The sequence below is a fragment of the Miniopterus schreibersii genome, assembly GCF_964146895.1.
Source record: "Miniopterus schreibersii genome assembly, chromosome: 1".
Taxonomy (NCBI): domain Eukaryota; kingdom Metazoa; phylum Chordata; class Mammalia; order Chiroptera; family Miniopteridae; genus Miniopterus; species Miniopterus schreibersii.
In genome coordinates, this window is record NC_138101.1 from 14,576,396 (window position 1) to 14,599,096 (window position 22,701).

Here is a 22,701-nt window from a genome sequence, read left to right on the forward strand (position 1 = left end):
AACGCCTTCTGTAGAGAATGTAGTAAAGAACAGGGAGTTAACAACAACAAAAGGCCTAGATAAAATTATAGTGTTCAAGAATTAGATATTTTGCCCTTTACTTCTGTGAGAACTCCCTGCCTGTTCCCATCGAGACTTCTAATTCTTGGTTTGTTCCCAGAACTAAATTAAAAGCTTGTTAGCTGTTTTTCTGAACTTTGCAGATAAGAAAGTGCAAATCAGAAAGCAGTAGTGGGAATTCTCTGCAAAGATAAACTGATAGCAGTATTTTATAGGTGACTGCCTAGAATGCCCAAGAATCACCAACATTCTCATCTGAGGTTTTTGTCATAGAGACCTTGCATTCAGTAGACCCTAAGATTACCATGATATTACGTTCCAGTACAAACCTAATAATCCTAATGAGATACTGAGTCAGTAAGAAGTAGTTTAAAGGAAAGAAATGGATATTTAAAAAGAACTCTGTTCAACATGATTATAGAAATAAGAAACACAATGTTTATATGTGTTTTTACGCATATTACAAATGGTTTGTTCCTAAATTTTAATCTTTACAATACATAGAAATTATCCTCATTTATAGATGAGATATGTAAAGAGGTTAAATAACTTGCCTTAGGTCATACAGCTATGGAGTGGCAAAAGCAAGATACTGCATGTCATATGCCAAAGCCCATGTTTTCCCTTACTGCTGTTAAAAAAGCCTTATTTATAGGAAGTAAGTTTAACCAGGAAATTAGTTTAAGTATAATGTCACACAATTCACAGTTACACATAGTTTGAAGCATTACTGTATTCTTTCTGGGGGATAATCAACTTCTCAAAATTAGAAGGCAGGAAAATCTGGTACATTTTTATGTAGTGCTATTTTCCCTAAAACAACGTTTGGGTGAATAATAGGACCACTTTATATTTTGTGTAAATTCTTTTCATGTAAGTTATTTTGTTCTTAAAGCCTGAAGAAGCCTAATTCAGGACAAGTCATAGTACCCTATTCTACATGACACAGTAAGCCTCAGAAAGTAAAGAACTTGCTGAAGGTCACAGAGGTAATAACTAATAAGGTTGCATCTAGAAGCTAGGTATTCAGATGTTTAGGCTGTTTCTTTGTGTTACCATGTTTTTACTTATTGTTGTTTTACACTAAAAAGTATATAAATCATAATTATCATATTTTTAAACAATTTAATAATTCATCATTTGTGAAAGCCATTAATTACTCAATTTTCAATCCATTCCCCTATAGATAACAATATAATTCAAACTAAGGGTTGGAATTTAGGTCAAATGATAAACTTACGAATAATAGGAAAAAAAATAGTTAAAATAGTTGCTATTATTAGAAGGTAAGGATTTTTAAAATTTTGGGACATTATTTGACAGTCAATCAAAACATTGTTACACCTCATTTTATGCTAGAAATATGTCAGTTCTGTGTTAAATGTGTTCATTGAATTCCTTTAGGAGAAATAAATTTGTAGATATAACATTAAGGAAAGTATTAATGATTAAAGAAAAAAACTTGAGTAAATTTGTTCAGATTCTCTGTATAATTCGGTGGCAATGAAAATTACACAGTAATTTCAGCTTTAAAATCTTGTAAGAAGGGCCTGCAGCCCTACACTTTGTGGTATTATATAGACCTGCACGTCACAGGACCTGAGCTCAAATTCTCTCTTCCTGAGAGATTAGCAGGGACGCCACACAGCTTAGCCAAACTTCTTATTAAACACAGTATTGTCTCAAGCACATTGCACAGTGAATTGGGTCAGGCAAATGTTGCTTAGGATTTGTTTTCAGTGAGTAAGAGCTATCTTATCCTTGCTTTTAATATTTGTTTATTTGTCTACTTAGTGAATTTTTTTGTGAAATTTTTTAAAATTTTGGATTTAAAAAAATAATTTTTTACATATTTTTTTTCTTATAGTATCTGACAGCTATTCTGTTTCTTTATTAAAAGTTGTGTATTGTAATCTTCTTAGTTTAATCTGGCACATGATAAAGTTTATTTAAATATTCTGGGTTTTCAGATCAAACATTTCCCTGCATGTTGGTTTAGGAATAGAGTTTTAGTTACGTTACTTAGCTTGAGGAAAATTAATTGGCAGTTATGGTGTTCCAGAGGCAGGATCCTCCATAGCCCACCCCTCTGAAGGCCTTGAGCGTGCGTATGTAATTCCATAGATTCCATCATGTGTCTATATATCTCTAGCTTGAACTCTTGATAGTTTAAGTGAATCATTCCTAGAATGGGTTGTCTCTTCCTTCTGTGCCCTTTTCTTAGTGACGCTTTCCTTAGGGGTATTTTCCTTAGCATTTAATACCACCTCACACACTTGGCATTGACTCCCCTCAAGGGCAGCTGAAAGAAAGACATGGACACTGAAGGCTATGCAGTTTCTCATGGAAAAATCAACTGGACTGTCACTCAGAATCTATTTTCTCAAAGTTTACAATTTATCTACTTCCTGGTATATTAGAAACAATGAACTTAATAGAAGTGGTAAAAGTGAGTGTGTAGTCAAGGAGCTACAGTAGGACTTTTTGGGAACATTAGAAGGGGTAGTAGAACAGATATTCACCTATTTTGGACACTTAACTCGTATCTTCATAAACAGATGCATTGAGAGGAGTGTCATCAATTTTAGTTTTTATATGCCCTGGATTTTTTCTCTCTTAGTGAGTCTGGTTATAAAAATATAAAAACTAATTATTGCAGCTTAAGATATATGTACGTCCCCTCTATCCTCAGGCTTTACAACTTTGCTTAGTGAATTTAAGATGCACTTAAAACTTCAGCTTTAGTTTTAATGTCAGAAATACATGTTTTAGACTTTGTGATTTAAAAAGATGTTTACAAAGAGTATAATAAAAGTGACTTTTTCTCTTATTTGGGTACTAAAATATCTTAATTTCTTTAAAAAAATTTAATTTAAATATCTTCAGAAAATAAATTTCTCTTTTCTTCCTTCCCCTCCCTCCCCTCCCTCTCGTCTTCCCACCCAGGTTCGAATGGCTTTAAAAAAGGCTGAAAAAGAGTTTGAACTCCGAAGCAGCTGGTCTGTTCCAGATGCACTTCAGAAATGGCTTCAGTTAACACATGAAGTAGAAGTACAGTACTACAATATTAAAAGACAAAACGCTGAAATGCAATTAGCTATTGCTAAGGATGAGGTATTCTATTATATTTCAAAACTTATTAAATTTCTGGGAGGATTAACCAGTTGGAATACAAAGATATGAATACATTTTTATTGCAGATTCCTTTCTTGAACTGGAACTTACTGCGTAAATTGACTCTCATAATTATAGACTGTAAAGTAAAATTATTTAAGAGAGGTATATGCCTTTCAGAATTACCTTAGTGTGATTATAAATCATCCCTATTATCATTGTCATAAATGTTTTATACAGAGCTTTTCTCCTCTAGGTTGCTGCTTCATATCTGATTCAGGTTAGTAGTTACTAGAAATTAATGTCCAACTTTATTAAATTGTGTGAAATAAGATTAAGTCTTAATCTGATTTGTAGCAATAAAAAAACTCAGTTCACTCACTAACACCTCTATTGCAGTAGGATATTATGTTATTTGGTTAGTTTTAATAGAAAATTCAGGTTTTCCTGAACCACAGAAATAAGAGAAAATTCTCCAGAACTAAGTTTTGAATCATATTGTTTAGGTTGGGAAAGCATGTTTGTTTTTTCCCTCATCTGTTTTCTTTTTTGGAAAATAGCGCTGTATATTGACTAATAATTTTTCACTGATTTAATGATTAACATTTTCAAAACAAAATAAATTTCTTTAGTGTATGTGTGTTTTTTCCCAAACCTAGCCTTATTTTTCTCTCCTTTGGTTTCTAGGCAGAGAAAATTAAAAAGAAGAGAAGCACAGTCTTCGGGACTCTGCATGTTGCACACAGCTCCTCCCTAGATGAGGTAGACCACAAAATTCTGGAAGCAAAGTAAGACAGTTATTTTAGCTATTTGTTTATTTTCGCTATGTTGAAATATGTAATTTATAGACAATTTATATTTTAATTTGTCATTTAATCATGTATAATCACATAATTTATACTAATTCCAAAAGTGTGTAATTTCTTTTTGAAATTAGTTAGTTGCCATAGTCTGTTCATGTAGTTGCCTTTTCAGTGCCATATTAAAGACTCTCTGAAATAACAAATAATTCCTATGTTGGCTTTTCCAGGAAAGCTCTCTCTGAGTTGACAACTTGTTTACGAGAACGACTTTTTCGCTGGCAACAGATTGAGAAGATTTGTGGCTTTCAGATAGCCCATAACTCGGGGCTCCCCAGCCTGACCTCTTCCCTTTATTCTGACCACAGTTGGGTGGTGATGCCCAGAGTCTCCATTCCACCCTATCCCATTGCTGGAGGAGTTGACGACTTAGATGAAGATACACCCCCAATAGTGTCACAGTTTCCTGGTAAGTGGCGAGTTCAAAATAGAGTTGGTGCAGTTTTTAAAGTAACTTTATACCATGCCATTTATGGAGCATTTACTTGGAAGTCTATGATAAAAATTTTGAACATTCTTTATTTTTTCTTTTTGTTGTTAATTTGTGTTTACTGTTTCAGAATACTGTATGAGGGTGTATGTGTGTGTAATACATCAGACATACTAAATCATTTGTATGAATGTAGTGGTAAGCTTTGAGGGGAAACATTCTCGCAGATGGCATCTTAATCTATAGTAGAAAGTAAAAATTAGGGGACGATCTTGTAAACCTGAGTTCCAATCATAGCTCTGCCACTAACTAATCAACTGTATGATTTTGAGCCAGTCTGTGATTTATTTAAAATTGAGTTGACATTCCCAGCAGGCATGATTTTTAATATTTTGTTTTGCTTTTCCACTTTTGTCCTTTTATGGAAAGCACTGAATCAGTTTACCTTCATCCAAAATTAAATTGTGTTTATCTTTAGAAAATCTTGTATATATTTTTGTTGCTAGAAAGCAGAGTTCCTCCCAAAGGTGGTTTTGACATAGACAATTCCTTTGTTATACTCTAGTCTTTGAGAAATTTTACATGGCAAACAATACATTTTGCTAGGAAAGTAAAATTTAAATATTTTAGGTTGTATTAATAAATTTCAGAATTTATTAATAAATATTTGGACTTTTTGCAAAGTTACAGAGAGTTTGAATTTAAAATGGTGCATTTTGTGTATTAGAAATCATTTGTAAAAAGCTTTATTCTTTTTATTGCCTGCCTGATTCATTTTCCCAACCTTTCTGACCTTTCTGAAGCAGTGTATAGAACAGGAGTCCGAGGAATGGAGAGCAGAGGTTATCACTGATGGGTTGAAGACTTACATGAGGATTTTATCTTTGAGATAAATCATGACAATGAGCATTTTCCAGTTTGAGTCTTTTCTGTTTACTTCTTTCCTGAAGTTGTGACTTAGAAAGGGTGCTAATTTTTAAAACAACCTTATGAAAGAAAACTAAATTTGCAAATAAACAGTCAGTGATTTTGTGTTTATGCTCATTTCTGTGGTTTTAATTCTCTGGTTTAATGGGAGGCAGATAATGCAAATAGATTGGGGAGGCACTGAACTTACAAGAGGAGGGAGGAGAAGAAAGATTGTAAATGGCGCAAATACTGATAGCGTGCGGCCTCACTCATTTCACTGGCCCCTTGCTGCAAGATAGTGTGGTTGCAAAGTTTTATCTAGATCTCGGCCAGCTTTGCTGTTTGCATATTGTGTTTATTTGAATTATATGCCCTAAGCTTGCCAAATATAACACTGATTCATAGGTATATGGTGTTGTTTGAAAAACATAGCTTTTTAAAGTTTCAGTTCTTCCTTAGAATAGGTAACTATGCAATATCAGAAGTGTGCATGAAGATATATTCCCTCAATTAACTAGATATTTTTTGTTGCTTTTTGTTTTTTAAAGTACTTTTTTGAGGGAAAAGATATTTATATGTGCATTAAAACACAACATTAAATATGAATAGTTATCTTCAGTTTTCAGTGATTGTGATATAGAAATTTGAACTTTTAAATATGAAAAAAGTACAGAAGTTGATTTTAAATTTAATATAATGTTTTAGAAATGCTGTGATCAAATTTATTATCTCTGAAAAATAACTCATGCCAAAGATTATACTTTGAGGGCTCTGCCTCCACCCAGTGGCACAACAGTGATACTCCACTCTGCCTACTTATAAAAGCATCATTTCTGGACCCATTAAATAAGAAACTCTTGGCAGTAGGATGAGGGTCTAGGGTATGATGAAGGCTCTTCATTATATACCCTCCTGAGCAGTTTTAAATTTGTACCATACGTATGTAAATTGTGTAAGTATGAATAATGACAAGGAAAAAAATACCTGTTATATTTGGCAAGCTTAGGGCATATAATTCAAATAAACACAATATTCAAACAGCAAAGCTGTCTGAGATCTAGATAAAGGGGATGTTAAGAGCAAAGTAATATTGTAAAATTATACATACATAGCATAATAGTGTCTGTATTTAATTATTTGTAAGGAAAAAAGAGAAGATACTATCAAAGGTTAGCCCTGTGTGGATAGAACAGATGATAGTTTGTTTTCCTATTGGTACTTTTATAGTACTGCTGAATGTTCACAGTGGGAATGGAGTAGCAATTCATTTAACATATCTTATTATAAAGCCTTTCAGATATTCCTAAATATAATATGCTCCCCTACCACAAAGGTAAACAGATTTTAACACTTTGTGTTATTCATCTCTTTTTATTGAAATAAACCATTGTAGCTACAGCTAAACCAGATCACACACCCCCTTCCTACTCTTCTAAAGTTGTTTATCATTCTAGAGCCTGTTGTATTTGTATTACATGCAGGCATATCCATAAACAATAGATACAATTGTTATTTAAAAATTTACAGAAATATTATCAAACTGTACACATTGTTTTTCAACTCTTTTTGCTCAAAACTATGTTTTAGAAGTTTTCCATGTTTATGTATAGATTAATTAAATTCACTGTAACTGTTCAGTATGAGTTAACCACAGTGCATCTATCTATTTATTTATTGTAATAATAAACTATAGTTTATCCCTTTTTCTACTGGGATAGGTTCTTTCTACTTTTTTGCTCTTATAAAATAATACTACAGTGAGCATCTTTGTCTTCATCTCCATGTGCATACCTTTGAGAGTTTCTCTTGGTGGACACCTGGAAATGGATTGCTGAGTTGTTGGGAAGGCACCCCTTACTGGTCATTGCAAGTTGCTCTCAAAGTGGTTTTATTAGTTTACACACCCACAATATATGAGTACCTGTCTTCTTAAATCTTTACTGATACTTGGAATGGTCTGATTTGTTTTGAAATTTGAATGGGTGTTATCTAATACCTTACTGTTATTAAAATTTTTATTTCCTTGATGACTACTGAGATTGAGTACCATATAATTTATTAGACATTTGTTTTTTAAACATATGCTTTCACTGAGGAATGTAGCCCATCTAGGCCCAAACTTTTATCAGAACGTTCATTTTCAGTTCCTATTCCTTACTCATGTGCGCTCAAGATGTCTTTTATATGCCCAAATTAAAAGCAAACCCTTAAGTTATTGAGACCGAAGAACCTCCGCAACAATTCCACCATCACTCACAGGCCTAGTAGTTCTCTCTTTTATTCTCTCTGTTTTGGCATCTGACAATTTTTTTCTTCTTCCTTGCCAACTCAGGTGTGCATTTAGAACAATTGTTGTATTTTATTCATCATATTGAAGTCTTTGAGGGTAAAGTGCATTGTTGCCCGGCTGGGCATGGCTCAGTGGTTGAGCATCGACCTATGATCCAGGAGATGGCAGTTTGATTCCCAGTCAGGGCACATGCTCAGGTTGCAGGTTTGATCCCCCAGGGGGTCGTGCAGAAGGCAGCCGATCAGTGGCTCATCATTGATGTTTCTGTCGCTCTCTCTCCCTCTCCCTTCCTCTCTCTGAAATCAATAAAGATATATTTTAAATAAATAAATAAATAAATAAATAAATAAATGGCATTGTTAAGGGTTGGGAAATGCTGGTCAGGTAATCTTTGACGGCCATGTTGCTAGAACCAGAAGTCCATATATTACTTACTATGTTTGGTTGTTGGCAGGGGGAATCCCTTATTACAAAATAAAATTTTATCTTCTCTGCCATAAGAAAATACAGTTTGCAAAAGAGGGTGATTTGCATAAATACAATTTGCTATGTTTCTGTTTGTAATTACTGATAATAGAATGAAAATTATCTCAGAAATAAATTTATATATAGTGAACTTTAATGTTTATTTAACTTCTCTTATAAAGCACAAGTGGGGTGGATGTTTGCCTTCACTGGGAATTAATAAAGGCCTGAACGTGTTGTAAAACATATTCACATTATGTGAAGAATAGCTTGTTGCAAGGTCAGAGTGCACTGCTTTTTAATACTGTGAGTTTTATGGTGTTATAACTGTATGCAGCCCTGTCTAGTCCTCTTAGGGCAACAAGGAAGAAAGGCCCTCAACTCCAGGTGTATATAACTCTAATACAGGGATTCATACACTGTTTTCAGACAAAAGACATGGCAACATATATAAGCAGAAAATTTTTGGAAAAGATTATATAGTTGTAAGTGGGACAAGGCAGAACTTTGAAGAAGTCTAGCGGGCGGGGGACAGGTAAAGGAGGAGGTGAGAATGTGGTTAGAGAGGTCAGAGAAGAGACAAGCAATAACCCTGTCAGGTGCCCTGTTCAGAAGTCACAGGAGGGCTCGGAGAGTCACTGGATCAAACAAGGAAGTAGACCATGTTGAGAATAGTGGCAGTGAAATTGTATGTAGGCATTTCACGATTTCTCTGAGGAATGAGTGAAGATGAAGTGGTGGAGAAGGCAAATAATTCTTTTTAAAATGTTTTTTTAAATAACTCTTTTTTAGTGTAGGATGAAATAAGCCTTTTCATAAAAGGGAAGAGATCTGTGTCCACTGAAACGCAGTCCAAGGGTGGAGGGGGTTTTTGTTTCTATTGTTTTTTATCTGTTTCTAGGTTTGATTTTCAGCATTGATTTTTAAATGCTGATGAGTAATAGAAAGGATGAAAATAAATGCAATGGAAGGGATAACCAACAGAGTAAGGTCCTCGTGCGTGGGGTGGAGAATGGGACGGATGAGTGGGAGGAACAGCATGTGTGAACTAGAGGGGTAGAAACGTGCTCAGAATCTGAATTGCCTGATATCTTGATTTGTAATTTAAAAATGGAGCATTCTGAATGATGGCAAGACAATGCGTGAGAGGGGTTGGTGGAGTAGAATAGAGGTAAATGTCTCGTGAGAGGAGATGAGATTGCTCAAGCTGATGAAAGGCTGGGTGGATTGGTAAGAGAATGACCAGGAAGTGACTACTGATGTGGAGGTAGAGTATTCCCATGGCTTACTACAGTGAGCTTCAGGAGCAGCACTTTTTATACAAGGGTGTAGGGGTAAGGGTTTACAGACAAGGTTGGTTAGTGAGGAGGCCGCCGACCTGATGTTCGGATGTATGTGAGGTCTACAAGAATGAATAGCTACAGTTTGAGAAGGTTGTTCTTAGGAGAGCTATGCTTCAGTTACAGCAAAGAAATGGAATGGCCTTTCAGTAAAGATAGTAGCATGTAAGGGGAGTTTGTATGCATGAGTCTAGACTGAGACTGGTAGCAGAAACAAGATGATCTAAGACTTGTAGCTAGTTCCACAATAATCAGTGTTCAAGAAACAGGTTTTGGTCTGACCTCTGGGTAAGTAGCTGTGAGGGTATGAATGCAGTATTACAATGATCTTTGACTTAAAACTTCCTGAAGTTAAAACAAATTGCACTGTCTCAAGATATCCGTTGAAAATCCAACCTATTTTTTACTGATAATTTTCTTGCAACAAAGCACTGTTTCTTATAAATGTGCTATATTGATTTTTAAATGTAAGGATTTGTTGTCTTGGGTAAATTTTTAGATCTTTTTGGGTAGCAGTGTCAAATTTTATATTTAAGCCTCATTTGTTTATGTTCATTTCTCTTTATTTTTAGACCTGTTTTTATTTTTGTTACATTTTATTTTTTATTTCTTAACTTGCCTGAGGAGCAGTAGAGGTGATGGAGAATGGTAAAATGGTTCAGTTGCTTACTTACTTCAGTAAAGGTAGATTAAATGGTTACATATAGTAACATCGGTTCTCTTTTGTGTGTAGTTATAGTGTGTGTAAAGAAATATTGGATATTATAAGCTTTTTTATTTATTTATGCTTGCTTTTTAGGGACCATGGCTAAACCTGCTGGATCATTAGCCAGAAGCAGTAGCTTGTGTCGCTCTCGCCGCAGCATCATGCCGTCCTCACCGCAGACCCAGCGGGCTCAGCTTCCTGCACATGCTCCTCACCCATCCCACCCTCGGCATGCCCACCATCCCCAGCACACACAGCACTCGTTGGCTTCCCCTGATCCAGATATCCTCTCAGTGTCCAGTTGTCCTGCTCTCTATAGAAGTGAAGAGGAGGAGGAGGCCATTTACTTTTCTGCTGAAAAGCAATGGTATTGGCAACAAATAAACTACAGTATCTGTTGGGCTGAGTGTGTGGGAGGTGGGGGTGGGGTGGGTAGAAGTGGTGTGTCTTACTAGTTTTCTGTTGCTTCATAAGAACTTACCACAAACTTAGTGGTTTCGAACAACACCCAATTTTTAGCTCTCAGTTCTGTATGCCAAAGTCCAAGCTCGGCTGTGGCTGGGTTTTCTGCCCAGGGTCTGTCTGACAAGGCTAAAATCAAGGTATTGGCTGAGCATTGCTCTCATGCAGCTTTGGGGCCCCTTTAAAGCTTCAGTGGAAGAATTCAGTTCCTTGGGGTAATAGCACTGAGGTCTAGGTTCCCGTGCTGGCTCTCAGCCAGGGCTGCTCTCAGTTCCCAGAGGCTACCTGCTTTTCCTTGTATGTGGCCTCCGTCTTCAAAGCCAGCACAGAGAATTTCCCTTCTGACAAATCCTTCTTTTGTTTTGAATCTCTGAATTCTATCTCTGATCTCTGGACCCAAATTTAAAAGGCTCACCTTGGTAATAATCTGTGTTAAGGTAGATGGTTTGTGGCCTTCATTACATCTGCAAAATCCCTTCTGTGGAAGTGTTTGAATAGCTAACTGGAAGATGCCTGTGTACAGGGCTAGGAATCTGGGGACTGTCTTAGATTCTGCCCACTACAGACAGAGGTAGATATTTTGAGATACAGACTTTAGAAGAGGCCATAGTACCCAGTTGACTCAAGTCTCCAAACATAGACTTGTCTTACAAACAGTTTTATATGTAAAATATAAAGGCATGAGCTTAAATATATTTGAGCACAAAGAAACATTAAATATGGCTGAGTTTTTAAAATATTTGTTGTTTCTTAATGATTTATTGTTATGTGCTAGCACATGGTGGTAGTAAACAAGAAGTAACAGATGCTAGAGGTTTAAGAAAATGTGGGGAACTTAAAGGAAGAATTTATATTCATAACAGTTTTTTTCTACAAAATGGCATAGTGGCAGGGTGTGCTAGTCCAGCTTAGGGACCCCAGTGCTCCATAAGACCTGTGCTATGGAGGATCTCTTTCTAAACCACTGTCCTCCTCTGAAGCAGTATTGTTAGACAGAAAAACCTGTGTTAGTTTCTGCTTTGCCACTTAATAGCCGTGTGGCCCCAAAGTCTTACTGTCCTTGTATGAGCAACAAAACCAGATGAAATGCACTGCATGCTCTCCATGATCCCATGTAGCTGTCATGGGATTCTTTAGTTGATGCCATCATCAAATAATTATTTTCATACATAATTGTTTCATTTACTAATGAAAGTAAATTTTATGATTAGCAAGTGAGCATTATAGCATATTCCTAAGGAAATAGTCCAGGTTTTGTATTCTCCTTGCAATTGGAGAATTAGCTACTTTGTGTAAGCTTTGCAATATAACTTTAGTCACCAGAAGAATGGCTTTACTGATAAAACTCATTTTGTATGGCTTATGGAAATTAATAGGAAAATTCAGAGCTGTGCTTTCCAGTAGAATTTTTTGAGTTGATGGAAGTTTTCAGGTCTCATTTCCAATAGCAACATCAAAAATTCACAGCTAACTAAGAAATATGAGCAGAATTTGGAGTCAGAAAACTTTTTCTCCTCCCTATTTTCAGTCTCTTAAGTTGAACCACCAGAACCCTTACAAAATAATAACACTTATTATTTACTGATTTTTTTAATGACCTATGCATTATGCTATATATGCTCATTTAAACCTCACCTTGAGTTGTCTCGTTACACATGCATTAAACTTATATGTGGGGGAAAAGAAATAGAAAAATGACATAAATGGTACACGTAATTAAGTTCAACATTCAAAAGAATATATGCTCTAGAAAAGATGGAAGATATTAAGGTGTACTCTACCCACTCTCCAGATCTGAATAGTTAGGCGGAAGATGCAGCACTTTAGATTATTTGTTTTGGAATTAGAATATTAGAACTAGAATTATTGTTAGGGAGTAATCAAATTCTCTTGCTTTCACAGGAACATTTAGACCTGTTTAAAGTAAGTGATTTGCCCAAGATTGTATAGATGATTAATGGCAGGACCAGGACAGTGTTCCTCATTACTTAGACCTTCGGGACCAGTTTTTGAAATATTTTTAACCTACCTTAGAATTTCACACAGAGTAGCCAAACCATGTAGCAAAATAGAAAGTCAATAAAATAGCCCGGCCGGGTGTGGCGTAGCAGTTGAGCATCAACCTAGGATCCAGGAGATCATGGTTTGATTCCTGGTCAGGTGACATGCCCAGGTTGCGGGCTCGATTCCCAGTTGAGGGCATGCAGGAGGCAGCGGATCAATGACAACTCTCTCATCATTGATGTTTCTCCCTCTCTCTGTCTCTCCCTCTCCCTTCCTCTCTCTGAAATCAATAAAGATATATATTTTTAAAAATTAATAAAATAGTAACGAAATCAGCTTTTGGCTCAGAACTCTGAACAGCTTCAGGGAACAATGAATGATATGTTATTCAGTTAATGGACATGTACTCCAAAGGAAGCCTTACAGAAAAGTCCCTACCGGTAGATTTTTGAGTCATTTTTTCCTATCCGAACTGCCTCTCTCCCTCTGTTAGCACTGCCCATTATCAGATTGTAGAAGTGTTGGAAAATTATGCAGTACATGTAGCTGTATTATATGAAAGCATTTTTAAGTCTTTATTTGCCCAAGGGATTTTGTACCATCTTGAGAGCTTGTAATGTAATAAAGACAATCTTCACATACCTGTGTGAGTAAATACATAGAAATGACTAAAAACATTCAGAAATCTAATATATATCTAAAATATAGATGTTAATATGCATATCAAAGTAATAAATATGTATATCAACATGAGTAATTATAGTAACCATAGGTCATCCAAGGTGAGAGCTCATTCAGTTTCATTCATTCTATAAATATGAATTTAGTCTGCTGTGTGCCATGCACTTACTAATAACTTGAGCTGCCAAGACAAGTGAGACAAGGTCCCGTCCTAGTTCTAGCTGGTAGATTATGAAAATATGTGTTCTTGCATTTCTATTCTGTCTTCAGCTCCCTTCTTTCTTCCACCTTATTTCTTTTGCCTGTTATTTTTACCTTGACTTGTACTTTCAAATTTCTTAATCATTTTTTTCATAGAGTGAACAAACAATATTTGTGCCAGGCATGGTATGTACAAAACCAAATAAGACATGACCCCTATTCTTTATTTTTTTAATCCTCCCCTGAGGATATTTTTTCCATTGATTTTTAGAGAGAGTGGAAGGGAGGGAAGAGGGTAGGGGAGAGAGAGAAAAAGGAACAATGTGAGAGAGACACATTGATTGGTTGCCTCTCGCATGCACCCCAACTGGGACCAGGGATCGAACCTGAAACCCAGGTATGTGCTTTTGACTGGGAATCAAACCCGAGACCCTTTGGTGCTTGGGCCGATGCTCTAACCACTGAGATGCACCAGCAGGGCAACACAATCCCCATCCTTCAAGACTGACCCTTCCCTCTTCCCTCCCCTCCCCCCTCCCCCCCTTCCATTCATTTATTACATATTTATCGAGTACCCACTGTAAGCTTGCCACTACTCCAGTGCAGAGAATACAGAAGTAATAAGACTCCGTGTCCTCATTAAGTTTCCTTTCTTCTGGGGAAACTGACTATGAACAAGTTAATATAAAGCATCATTTTAGGTAGTGTTAAGTTCTGGGATGCTAAACAAAGACAGGTAAAAGGAAAAGGAATGCTGTTTAGGTAGGGCGGTTAGTGGTGGCCTCAGCAACCTGACATGGAGAAGGAAGCCATGCAGAGATGTGGGGGAAGAAAATGAGGCACAGGAAAGAGCAGGTGCTAAAGCCCTTTGGGGTTCGCAGGATTGGCACATGGGAGGAACAAGGAGGAGGCTCTGGTGGCATGAGGGGGAGGGGTGTAGAAGGTGCAGCTGCAGGGCCTGCCATGGACATGATCACACAGGGCTTTGTGACTTTGGCAAGCACTTCGGATTTTAGCATGAGCTGAGAGGAAGCATTGGGAAATTCTGAGCACAGGATTGGTGGGTCTGACTGAGTCTTTAAAAACCACTTTGAAGGCTGTGTAGAGAAGTAACTAAGAGGTAGGATCAAGGACGGTAGCAGGGAGACCAGTGAGGAAGCTATTGCAATGACTGAGGCGACTCATGGTGGTTCAGGAAGAGGGATGGCAGCAGTGGGGGAGTAAGGAGTGAGATTTGAGGTGTGTTTTGAAGGAATGGCTGATAGCACTTCCTATATGTTGGCTTTGGGGTTATGAACTTTATTTTTCCACTCCTCTGTATTCCTCTTCTCTCTTCGCTGTGGAGAAAGGGGGGAAATTGTAGAGGAATAAGCCTGTGAGAATTTACTGAATATATACTTTCTAAAAAATAGCATTATATCATTGCCTTCCCCCTCCCATTCACTTGCCCACCCTATTGTACCTCAATTTCCTTTCCCTTTTTTAAACTTGGGAGAATTTATGCTTTCCCTTGGTATATTTATTTCTTTCTTCCTCAGGAAACTATATTTCATCAATTTAATGACTAAAAAAATTAAAGGAACAAGCAGTGACTAAAATTAATCTTTTCAAATATACAGTGTTGACTGATTTAGGAAGAAAAATACTCAGTATTAAAACAATACAAAAGTAGCTGAAATAATAAGAAAAATCTGCAAAATTTAAGCATTTTCATTTCTCTAACAAAGCAAGTATAATTTAAGTTATAATGTTTCTTAGATTGGTAGATTGCATTATTATAATTTATGTTATAAATTAAACATTAAGTTTTGAAAAGTTATTTTAACTAGTAATGTTCTAATTTTGTTGAAAGTGTATAAATTTTATCATTTTCCCCATTTACATTATGATAGATAAAATGATGGAAGTTGTTTTAGTTAGAATGTTTGCTGTAACTCTTAACATATTGATTTAAAATTTTACCTTTGCCTCTATCTCATTTAGGGAGGTTCCAGACACAGCTTCAGAATGTGACTCATTAAATTCTTCCATTGGAAGGAAACAGTCTCCTCCTTTAAGCCTTGAGATATACCAAACACTGTCTCCTCGAAAGATATCAAAAGATGAGCTTTCTCTAGAGGATTCATCCAGAGGAGATTCACCCATAACTGCAGAGCTCTCCCGGGGTTCTCCTGATTGTGTAGGTCTGACAGAAACTAAGAGCATGATCTTCAGTCCTGCAAGCAAAGTGTACAATGGCATCTTGGAGAAATCCTGTAGCATGAACCAGCTTTCTAGTGGCATCCCGGTGCCTAAAGCTCGCCACCCATCCTGTTCCTCAGGTGGCAACAACAGTAAACCAGTGCAAGAAGCCCCAAATGTTGCCAGGATAAGCAGCATCCCACATGACCTCTGTCATAATGGAGAGAAGAGCAAAAAGCCATCAAAAATTAAAAACCTTTTTAAGAAGAAATCCAAGTGAACTGGCTGACTTGATGGAATTCCATTCAAGTGGCATCTTTAAACTTTTATCTCCACCCTCTACTCCCCTTTTTTTGTTTTAATTTTAGGAATGTAACTCCATTGGGGCTTTCCAGACTGGATGCCATAGTGGAATGTCCTTAAGGGCAACTGTCTACTGTCTGCTTATTTAAATGACTATATAATCAATCGTCAAGCCAGTCATTACTGAAAAATTAAGAGATGAGACAGTTTACAGTCATTCTGCCTATTTATTTCTGCTTTGTTCTTAGTAATGTATATACAACATTTGTTGAAAGCCACTATGGACTTACAAGCTTTAATGGACTAGTAAGCCAGCATGGGCTTGCAAAAATTTCTTGTTTACCAGAGCATCTTCTTATCTTTCCACAGAGCTATTGACATCCTGGACGAAATAACTTACAAGAAGTAAAACTAATTGCACTACTGTTTTCCAGACTGGAAAAAAAAAATCTCTGCAAGTGAAACTGTATAAAGTTTATAAAATGACTGTGGATAGGGGACTGTTTTCACTTTTAGATCAAGTGGGTTTTTAAGTAGAACCTAGCGTTTCTAATTGACTTGATTTCTGGAAATGAAAACCCATGCTTTTATTATGGGAAGCTTCTTTAAATGCATTTAATATTACAAAGTTTCAAGTCCTGCTGTAAAGATCATGTTGTTTTGTTTTTCCCAGGGCTTTCACTGTGATTTACTGCATTGCAGGCTGTATGATAAAATATAAATAATTTAAATAGAGAAGGCTCTTTATTCCTTAGGAAAGTAGAAGAGTTAAAACTTGATCGGAGGACTTAAAACATTCAAAAGCTTAAACCGAGGTTGGGGATGTGGGGATTCAGACACTTGTTTACAGACTTTGAATAACTGCAAAGGATTTATGGTTTGTGAAAAATTTGTACTGTGGAGAAGATAATAAATTGGAGACATTATTGTTTGGGACTGTGCTGATTTTTGTTAATAACACTCCCCTAAAAACACTACATGTTTTCTGGAGAGCTATGTAAGCTATCTTGTTGCTTATGCAATATAAGAAATCACGATGTTTTGGAAGTAAGTTGTCAACAAATTTCTTTCTATTTTATATTGTTTGTCATATTTTTATGTAGTTTGAAATGTTTAAATGTTCTAATACCAAGATTAACAAATATAAATTTATGGTGCATTTAGATTGTGTTGTATTAATTTGTAAAGTTTGGGGTTCATTAAACTGATAGGTTATTATAAGGGTAGTTTTTACTGTGAAGATTGTCACATAGAGCAACAAAGTACATTATCATCTGGGGAGTTTCTGCTTAAAACACTTCTTTTAAAAAATTCAGTCATAAATGACCTGGGTAATACAATGTGGATGGATGTTTGGATGAGCAACTGATACATATTAGCTAGAATGGTTTTTCAGCATTATGACTAAAATACAAAATGTTCAACCCAGTCCTGTTTAGATGGAAATGCTGATTGATAAACAAGAAGTTTATTTGAGATTTTCTCCAAAGAAATAAGAATATGAACAGTTTCCTGAAGTCTCCTATAAAGCGTGATTGTTCATTCTTTTTGATGCTATTGTTAAAAACCATGAAGGTCTTGATTAATACTTCTATACATGGATATTTATATTTTTAATTGGGCTGTAAGGGTAAAAAATTGATTGACTGGAATGAACATAGTGTTTTGGACTAATTATAAGGTAAGATCACCTGAACAGGCAAGAGTTGAGGAGCATAGTCTCTGAAGCTGTTTATGAAGGGGACAGTTCTGCATAAAGAATTAAAAAGCATTCTGGGAAATTTCTTCAGAAAGAAGGGAATACCTTATCTTTTTTCTCCTTCTTATAACCAGACAGACGTTCTTCCCTTTGAAAGCTGCAGAAGGGATGAGATAACTATAGTTTGCTGGATAGAAAAGGTAAGAGCCGCTGGAGATGGAGTGAAGCTGGGAGGAGTGGCTGCAAGTGCTCCCAGCAAGGCCCGCTGCTGCTTGTTGAAGGTTAGAGGGGAATTCTGGATCAGAGCACCTGGATGCTAGGACTTGGGGTGGGGTGAGGGCGAGGCTGGCTTAAGGACAGCGTGCGCCGTCGTACATCAGGGAATGTGGTGTTTGTGCTAAATTTCACACATTTATAAACAAGTTCAACCAAGAGATACTTACTACTTTGTGTTTCTTGTAATATTTAATATGGATTAGTACAAAGCTTTCTATTTGTAAATTCAACAGGAAGTAATTGTTTTGGAAAGAAAATTTTGTATTACATCATTTACACATGAAAAATTAGGCATTAATATACATTTTTAAAATGATCCATCTGTTACCTTATTTTAACCTTATAAAACCATGGTGTTTTCCTGATTTTTAAAGCAGTATCTTCCTTACTATAAAAAACAATTCATGATAGAAAGTACAAAGAAGAACCTTGGCCTGTGTGACTTGGATGTTTTCCCATGCACCAAGACATTGCCAGTTCAATTCTTGGTCAGGGCACATGCCTAGGTTTCGGGCATGATCCCTAATAGGGGAAGTGCAGGAGGCAGCCAGTTCAGTGTTTAGCTCTCACATTGATGTTTCTCTCCCTCTCCCTTTCTCTCTCTAAAAATCAATTTTAAAAAAGGTATAATGAAGAAAATCAACAATAAACAAGTAAAATTTTGCCCAAATAATTGTTTTTACTATTTTGGTATATTTTCTGCTAGATCATTTTTTATATATTGACACTATATATATATTTATATATATATATATTTAATTTCATATACTTTTTCATTTAATATAAGCAGTTCTCCAGTATCATTCTTTATGAACATTTTGATGATTATAATATGCCATTATATGGATTAACCATAACCTCTTTAACCATTTTTTTATTATTAATCATTAGGCTGTTTCCAAATTTTTGATATGTGGACTAATAGCATTTAACCTTTATTGAGCACTCCATGTGCTGTGCACTGCTCTGAACTCATTAATACACATTCTCATTTAATCTTCACACCAACCTTGTAAGGTAGGTACCTTTTTTCCTTTGATTTTTAAAGTCACCATTTTACTGATGACAAAACAGCCCAGAAAATTAATAATTTACTGAAGGGCCACGTAGCTAGTAAATGGTAGAACCATGTTGTTAACTTCCAAGTTATATCACATAAATTCTAATCAACATTGTGAATCCTTAGACTATATATATTTAGGAGTGTATATATATTTAGGAGTGTTAGGTAGGTTATGTTTATAAGTATGTATGTATCAATGTATACACATGCAGAGCGTCACATACATACCTTGAGTGTAACTATTTTTAAGGTTCCTTATCCACAGAGCCATGTTTATATTTCACCCAACACTTGAGTACATGAGCACCCTTTTGCTTCACACTGTTATTTCTGAGTTACCATTTGGTTAAAACTTTGCTAATTTAATAGGTAAGTAATGTCTGGTATGGTTGGGAATTTTTCATGTTACGTTTTTTTTTCATTTCAGTTAATTGTTTATTCGTATCTTTTGCCCATTAAGTTCTTAGAATCCTACTCTTTTTCTGAGTCTTTTACACAGTCTTTCAAATGTAGCTATTCTTGTATTCTTTATTTACCAACTAAAACAGTGATTTTTTTAAAAATCATGTTTTTTTTTTTTCATTTTTATTTTGAAAAATCAAAGAAAACCTAGATTTAAGTTATTGATCTCCTAATTTTAGGTTTTGAATGAGAGAGTAGATTTCCCCAAAAAAATTACAGGTAAGAGACTCTGCAGAATGCACTTAATTTATTCAACAAACATTTTACTAGCTTACCATGTACCAACCATCATGATAAGCTCTGGAGGTATAGAAACCAATGCGACAGACTGATGCCCTAAGGAACTCGATATCTAATAGGAGACAGAGCAAAAATCCTTGTGATAAGGGTAGTGATAGAAATGTAAACCAAATGTTGGGAGGTGGGAGCTAATGGGGGAGAGGGATTGTATAGCTCAAAAGTGTTTATTAAATTAAGGATAATTTAAAGGTACTTATTTGCTGAAGATGTAGAGAGATTTGCTATGGCTGAAACATATAACCGGGAGCAAGTTAGTTTTAGGGCTTCTACTAACTAGTAGTCTAGTTATAACAAATGAGCTTGTGGTTCCTGAGTTCCAGCAAAACACTTTGTAATAGCTGCGAGGGTGCTCATTTGAGGTAAGTTGTTTACCAGAGAGAAGCACAGCATTTGAGCAATCCCACATAAGCCCTGATAGTACTGATAAAAGACTGTTCCCTACCCCACATCCCCAGCCCTAAGACAGAACAGCCTCTGTTAAGGGAGACACTCCTTCAGATGTAGCCTCATCCTGACTTGAATGAATTGGTATCAAGTGGGCTTCTGGCCAAGGTTTGGAACTTGAGCTCCGTCCTGTGATTAGGATTACCTGAAGCTGTCTACAGGTCTTCGAAGTGGCCCAAGGGGTCCTCTCTATGGTGTGTGCTGTAGCCCAGAAAGGACATGATGGGGGGGGGCTCAGTCCAGATCTTGCTATCTTACCAGTGTGCAGGGATTATACAGAAAGCCCAGGATCCTTTCACCAGTTAAAGAGTTCTGACTGCCAGGTTCTCCATTATTCTGTCAGTGTTTACCGCATATGTTTCAGTGCCTTCGTTTGCTTCCACAAATGAGAGAGCAGTGAGCTCAAGGTAAGGCAGGCAGTTGACTTCCACCTGGTGAGAGCAGCTCTGCAAGTGTGTCCCAGGGAATCAGCATTGCTCAGCCATTTAGATGGCCAGTCCCTGAAGCAAGGGCAGCACCTCTGCTTCCCCTCCCCACCTTTCCCCTAGTTTGCCCTGGCAAGTTCTAGTTCCCTGTAGAAGTGGGATTCAAGAAATCTTAGCTGGGTCGAAACTTCTTCCTCTTGCTTGATTGCCACATTTTAATTTCAAATAGCAGCCAGGCCCATGGTGCGGTTTTCTTAAGAATATCTTGTGTTTATTTCTTAAGGGCCACATCTTTCATTGAAGCATCAGTTGTAGAATGTCCACGTGGGCTAATTTTCCATGTGTGGGAATGCGGACTGCTGAAAATCTGCAGACCCATGGTTCCAGGGCGGTGGTGGCACTTGAAGGGATTCTAGGTAGATCGAAGGATAACACCACTTAGGAAGTAGAAACGATTTCTAGAATAAGAAGGCAGCTTTTATGTTTTGTTTTTGAAATACCAGCCATTCAAGTTTGATTCTTTTCCGTGAAAAAGCTTTCTATTAACACAGGATGTGCATCTGTAGCCCAAAAGTACAGTGACTAGAAATTAAAAGAAAGGGGGGTTGGAGGGTAATAAAATGAAGCCTGGGTGCAACAGGAACTACTATACCAGAGGTTTGCCTTTGACCCATGAAGTAAAGGTAAGAAAACAAACCCGAAAATAGGACAGGGCATAGGTCCTTGGGAAAGGAGGGAAGGTACAGAGGGAAGAAGTGGCTTTATTGTCAAATCACCCAGTCTGGCCCATTTAATCCCTGAGTATCCGAGCTAATGTTTCTGGTCTCGCCTTCTTCAACTCTCATTTTATTACCTTCATCAAGCAAACTGAACCCAGGCTCACCCTCTTTCATCCTCATTGGTGAGCTTTCTTAGCCACATGATGGATTTCCTCTGATTAACATCTTTCTATGCCTCTCCATTCCCTGTAGGATAAAATATGAACTTAATAGCAACTAACAGAAGACTGATAGTCTGGGCCCTGCTCGCTCCTTCAGCCTCGTGGCTCGTCATTTTGACGTAACCTAACCATCTACACAGAACTTCGTGCAGTTTCCTGAATGAGCCAGGCTGCTGCTTTTTCCTGGGATGCCCTCTCAGTTCTTGGGCCACTAACCCGAAACCTTTAACTCAGCTCAGGCATCTCCAGGAACACTTCCATACACATGCCCCCAGAGTGAATGTCCAGAACCTTGTGTATATTACACACTTGTCACATCATATTACAACAATCTGTTTTCCCAACAAACAACTACTTAAGTGCGTATCTAGCTGTGAACCCCTGAGGACTGACACTGCAGGCACTGAATACACCCCATGCCTCATGAATGTGTAAATGAATAGCACAGTATTGCTGCCTTCACTTTCAGGTTATTAAGGGCATTCACAAGTTTAATGGTTAGAAAACAGTTCAAGACTGTGGCGCAATACAAATGAGCATTGCATGCTGTCTTTTGATTGTCTTACATGGAGATTCTGGGGAAGGCGAGATCAAGGTGGCATGGGGTCATACGTTTTCTTTGTGAAACATATTCTCAGAGCTGGACTCTGATTGATGAGTGTGATCTGAATACTAGTAGGAGAAACGTTCTTTGCTCTATGGAGTTGTGTGTTCTGTACTGCCATTCACCCTCTCCAATCCTGGTGCTCTATCCCTCTCCTGAGCTCAGCGTTTAATGGCTATTTGGCGATTAATATGATTTCTATATTATAAGATCTTACTCTTTCAATAATTACATAGTGAGAACCGATAATGTGCTGAGTGCGGGGCACACAACAACAAAGATAAACGTGACCTACCTTGATGAACAATTCTGTAAATAATTAAATCGCCATGCTGGTTGTTAGTGCTATGAAGAAAAAGTTCACCAGCTATACGATTATTTAACTTGAAGGTCAGGAAGGGCCTTCCTGAGGATGCGACATCTGCACTTAACCTTGCGGAATAAGGAGGAAACATCAGGAGGTGAACAGGTTTCTGAGTGGC

The 22,701-nt window shown here is 36.9% G+C and overlaps 1 protein-coding gene across 3 annotated transcripts in view; it reads left to right on the top strand.

Moving 5' to 3' along the window:
* The window catches only part of STIM2 (stromal interaction molecule 2), a 136,347-nt gene extending 119,178 nt beyond the window's left edge, over window positions 1-17,169 (top strand). For 2 of the 3 annotated variants that reach the window (XM_081123438.1, XM_081123440.1), the window contains exons 8-13: window positions 3,007-3,174; window positions 3,431-3,454; window positions 3,862-3,962; window positions 4,205-4,443; window positions 10,268-10,541; window positions 15,506-17,169. In XM_081123438.1, the coding sequence (XP_080979564.1) occupies window positions 3,007-3,174; window positions 3,431-3,454; window positions 3,862-3,962; window positions 4,205-4,443; window positions 10,268-10,541; window positions 15,506-15,983 (1,284 nt within the window). In that variant the 3' untranslated portion in view covers window positions 15,984-17,169. The remainder of the gene's footprint in view (window positions 1-3,006; window positions 3,175-3,430; window positions 3,455-3,861; window positions 3,963-4,204; window positions 4,444-10,267; window positions 10,542-15,505) is intronic. The other variant, XM_081123439.1, reaches the window with a different exon arrangement.
* Window positions 17,170-22,701: the final 5,532 nt, after the last annotated feature.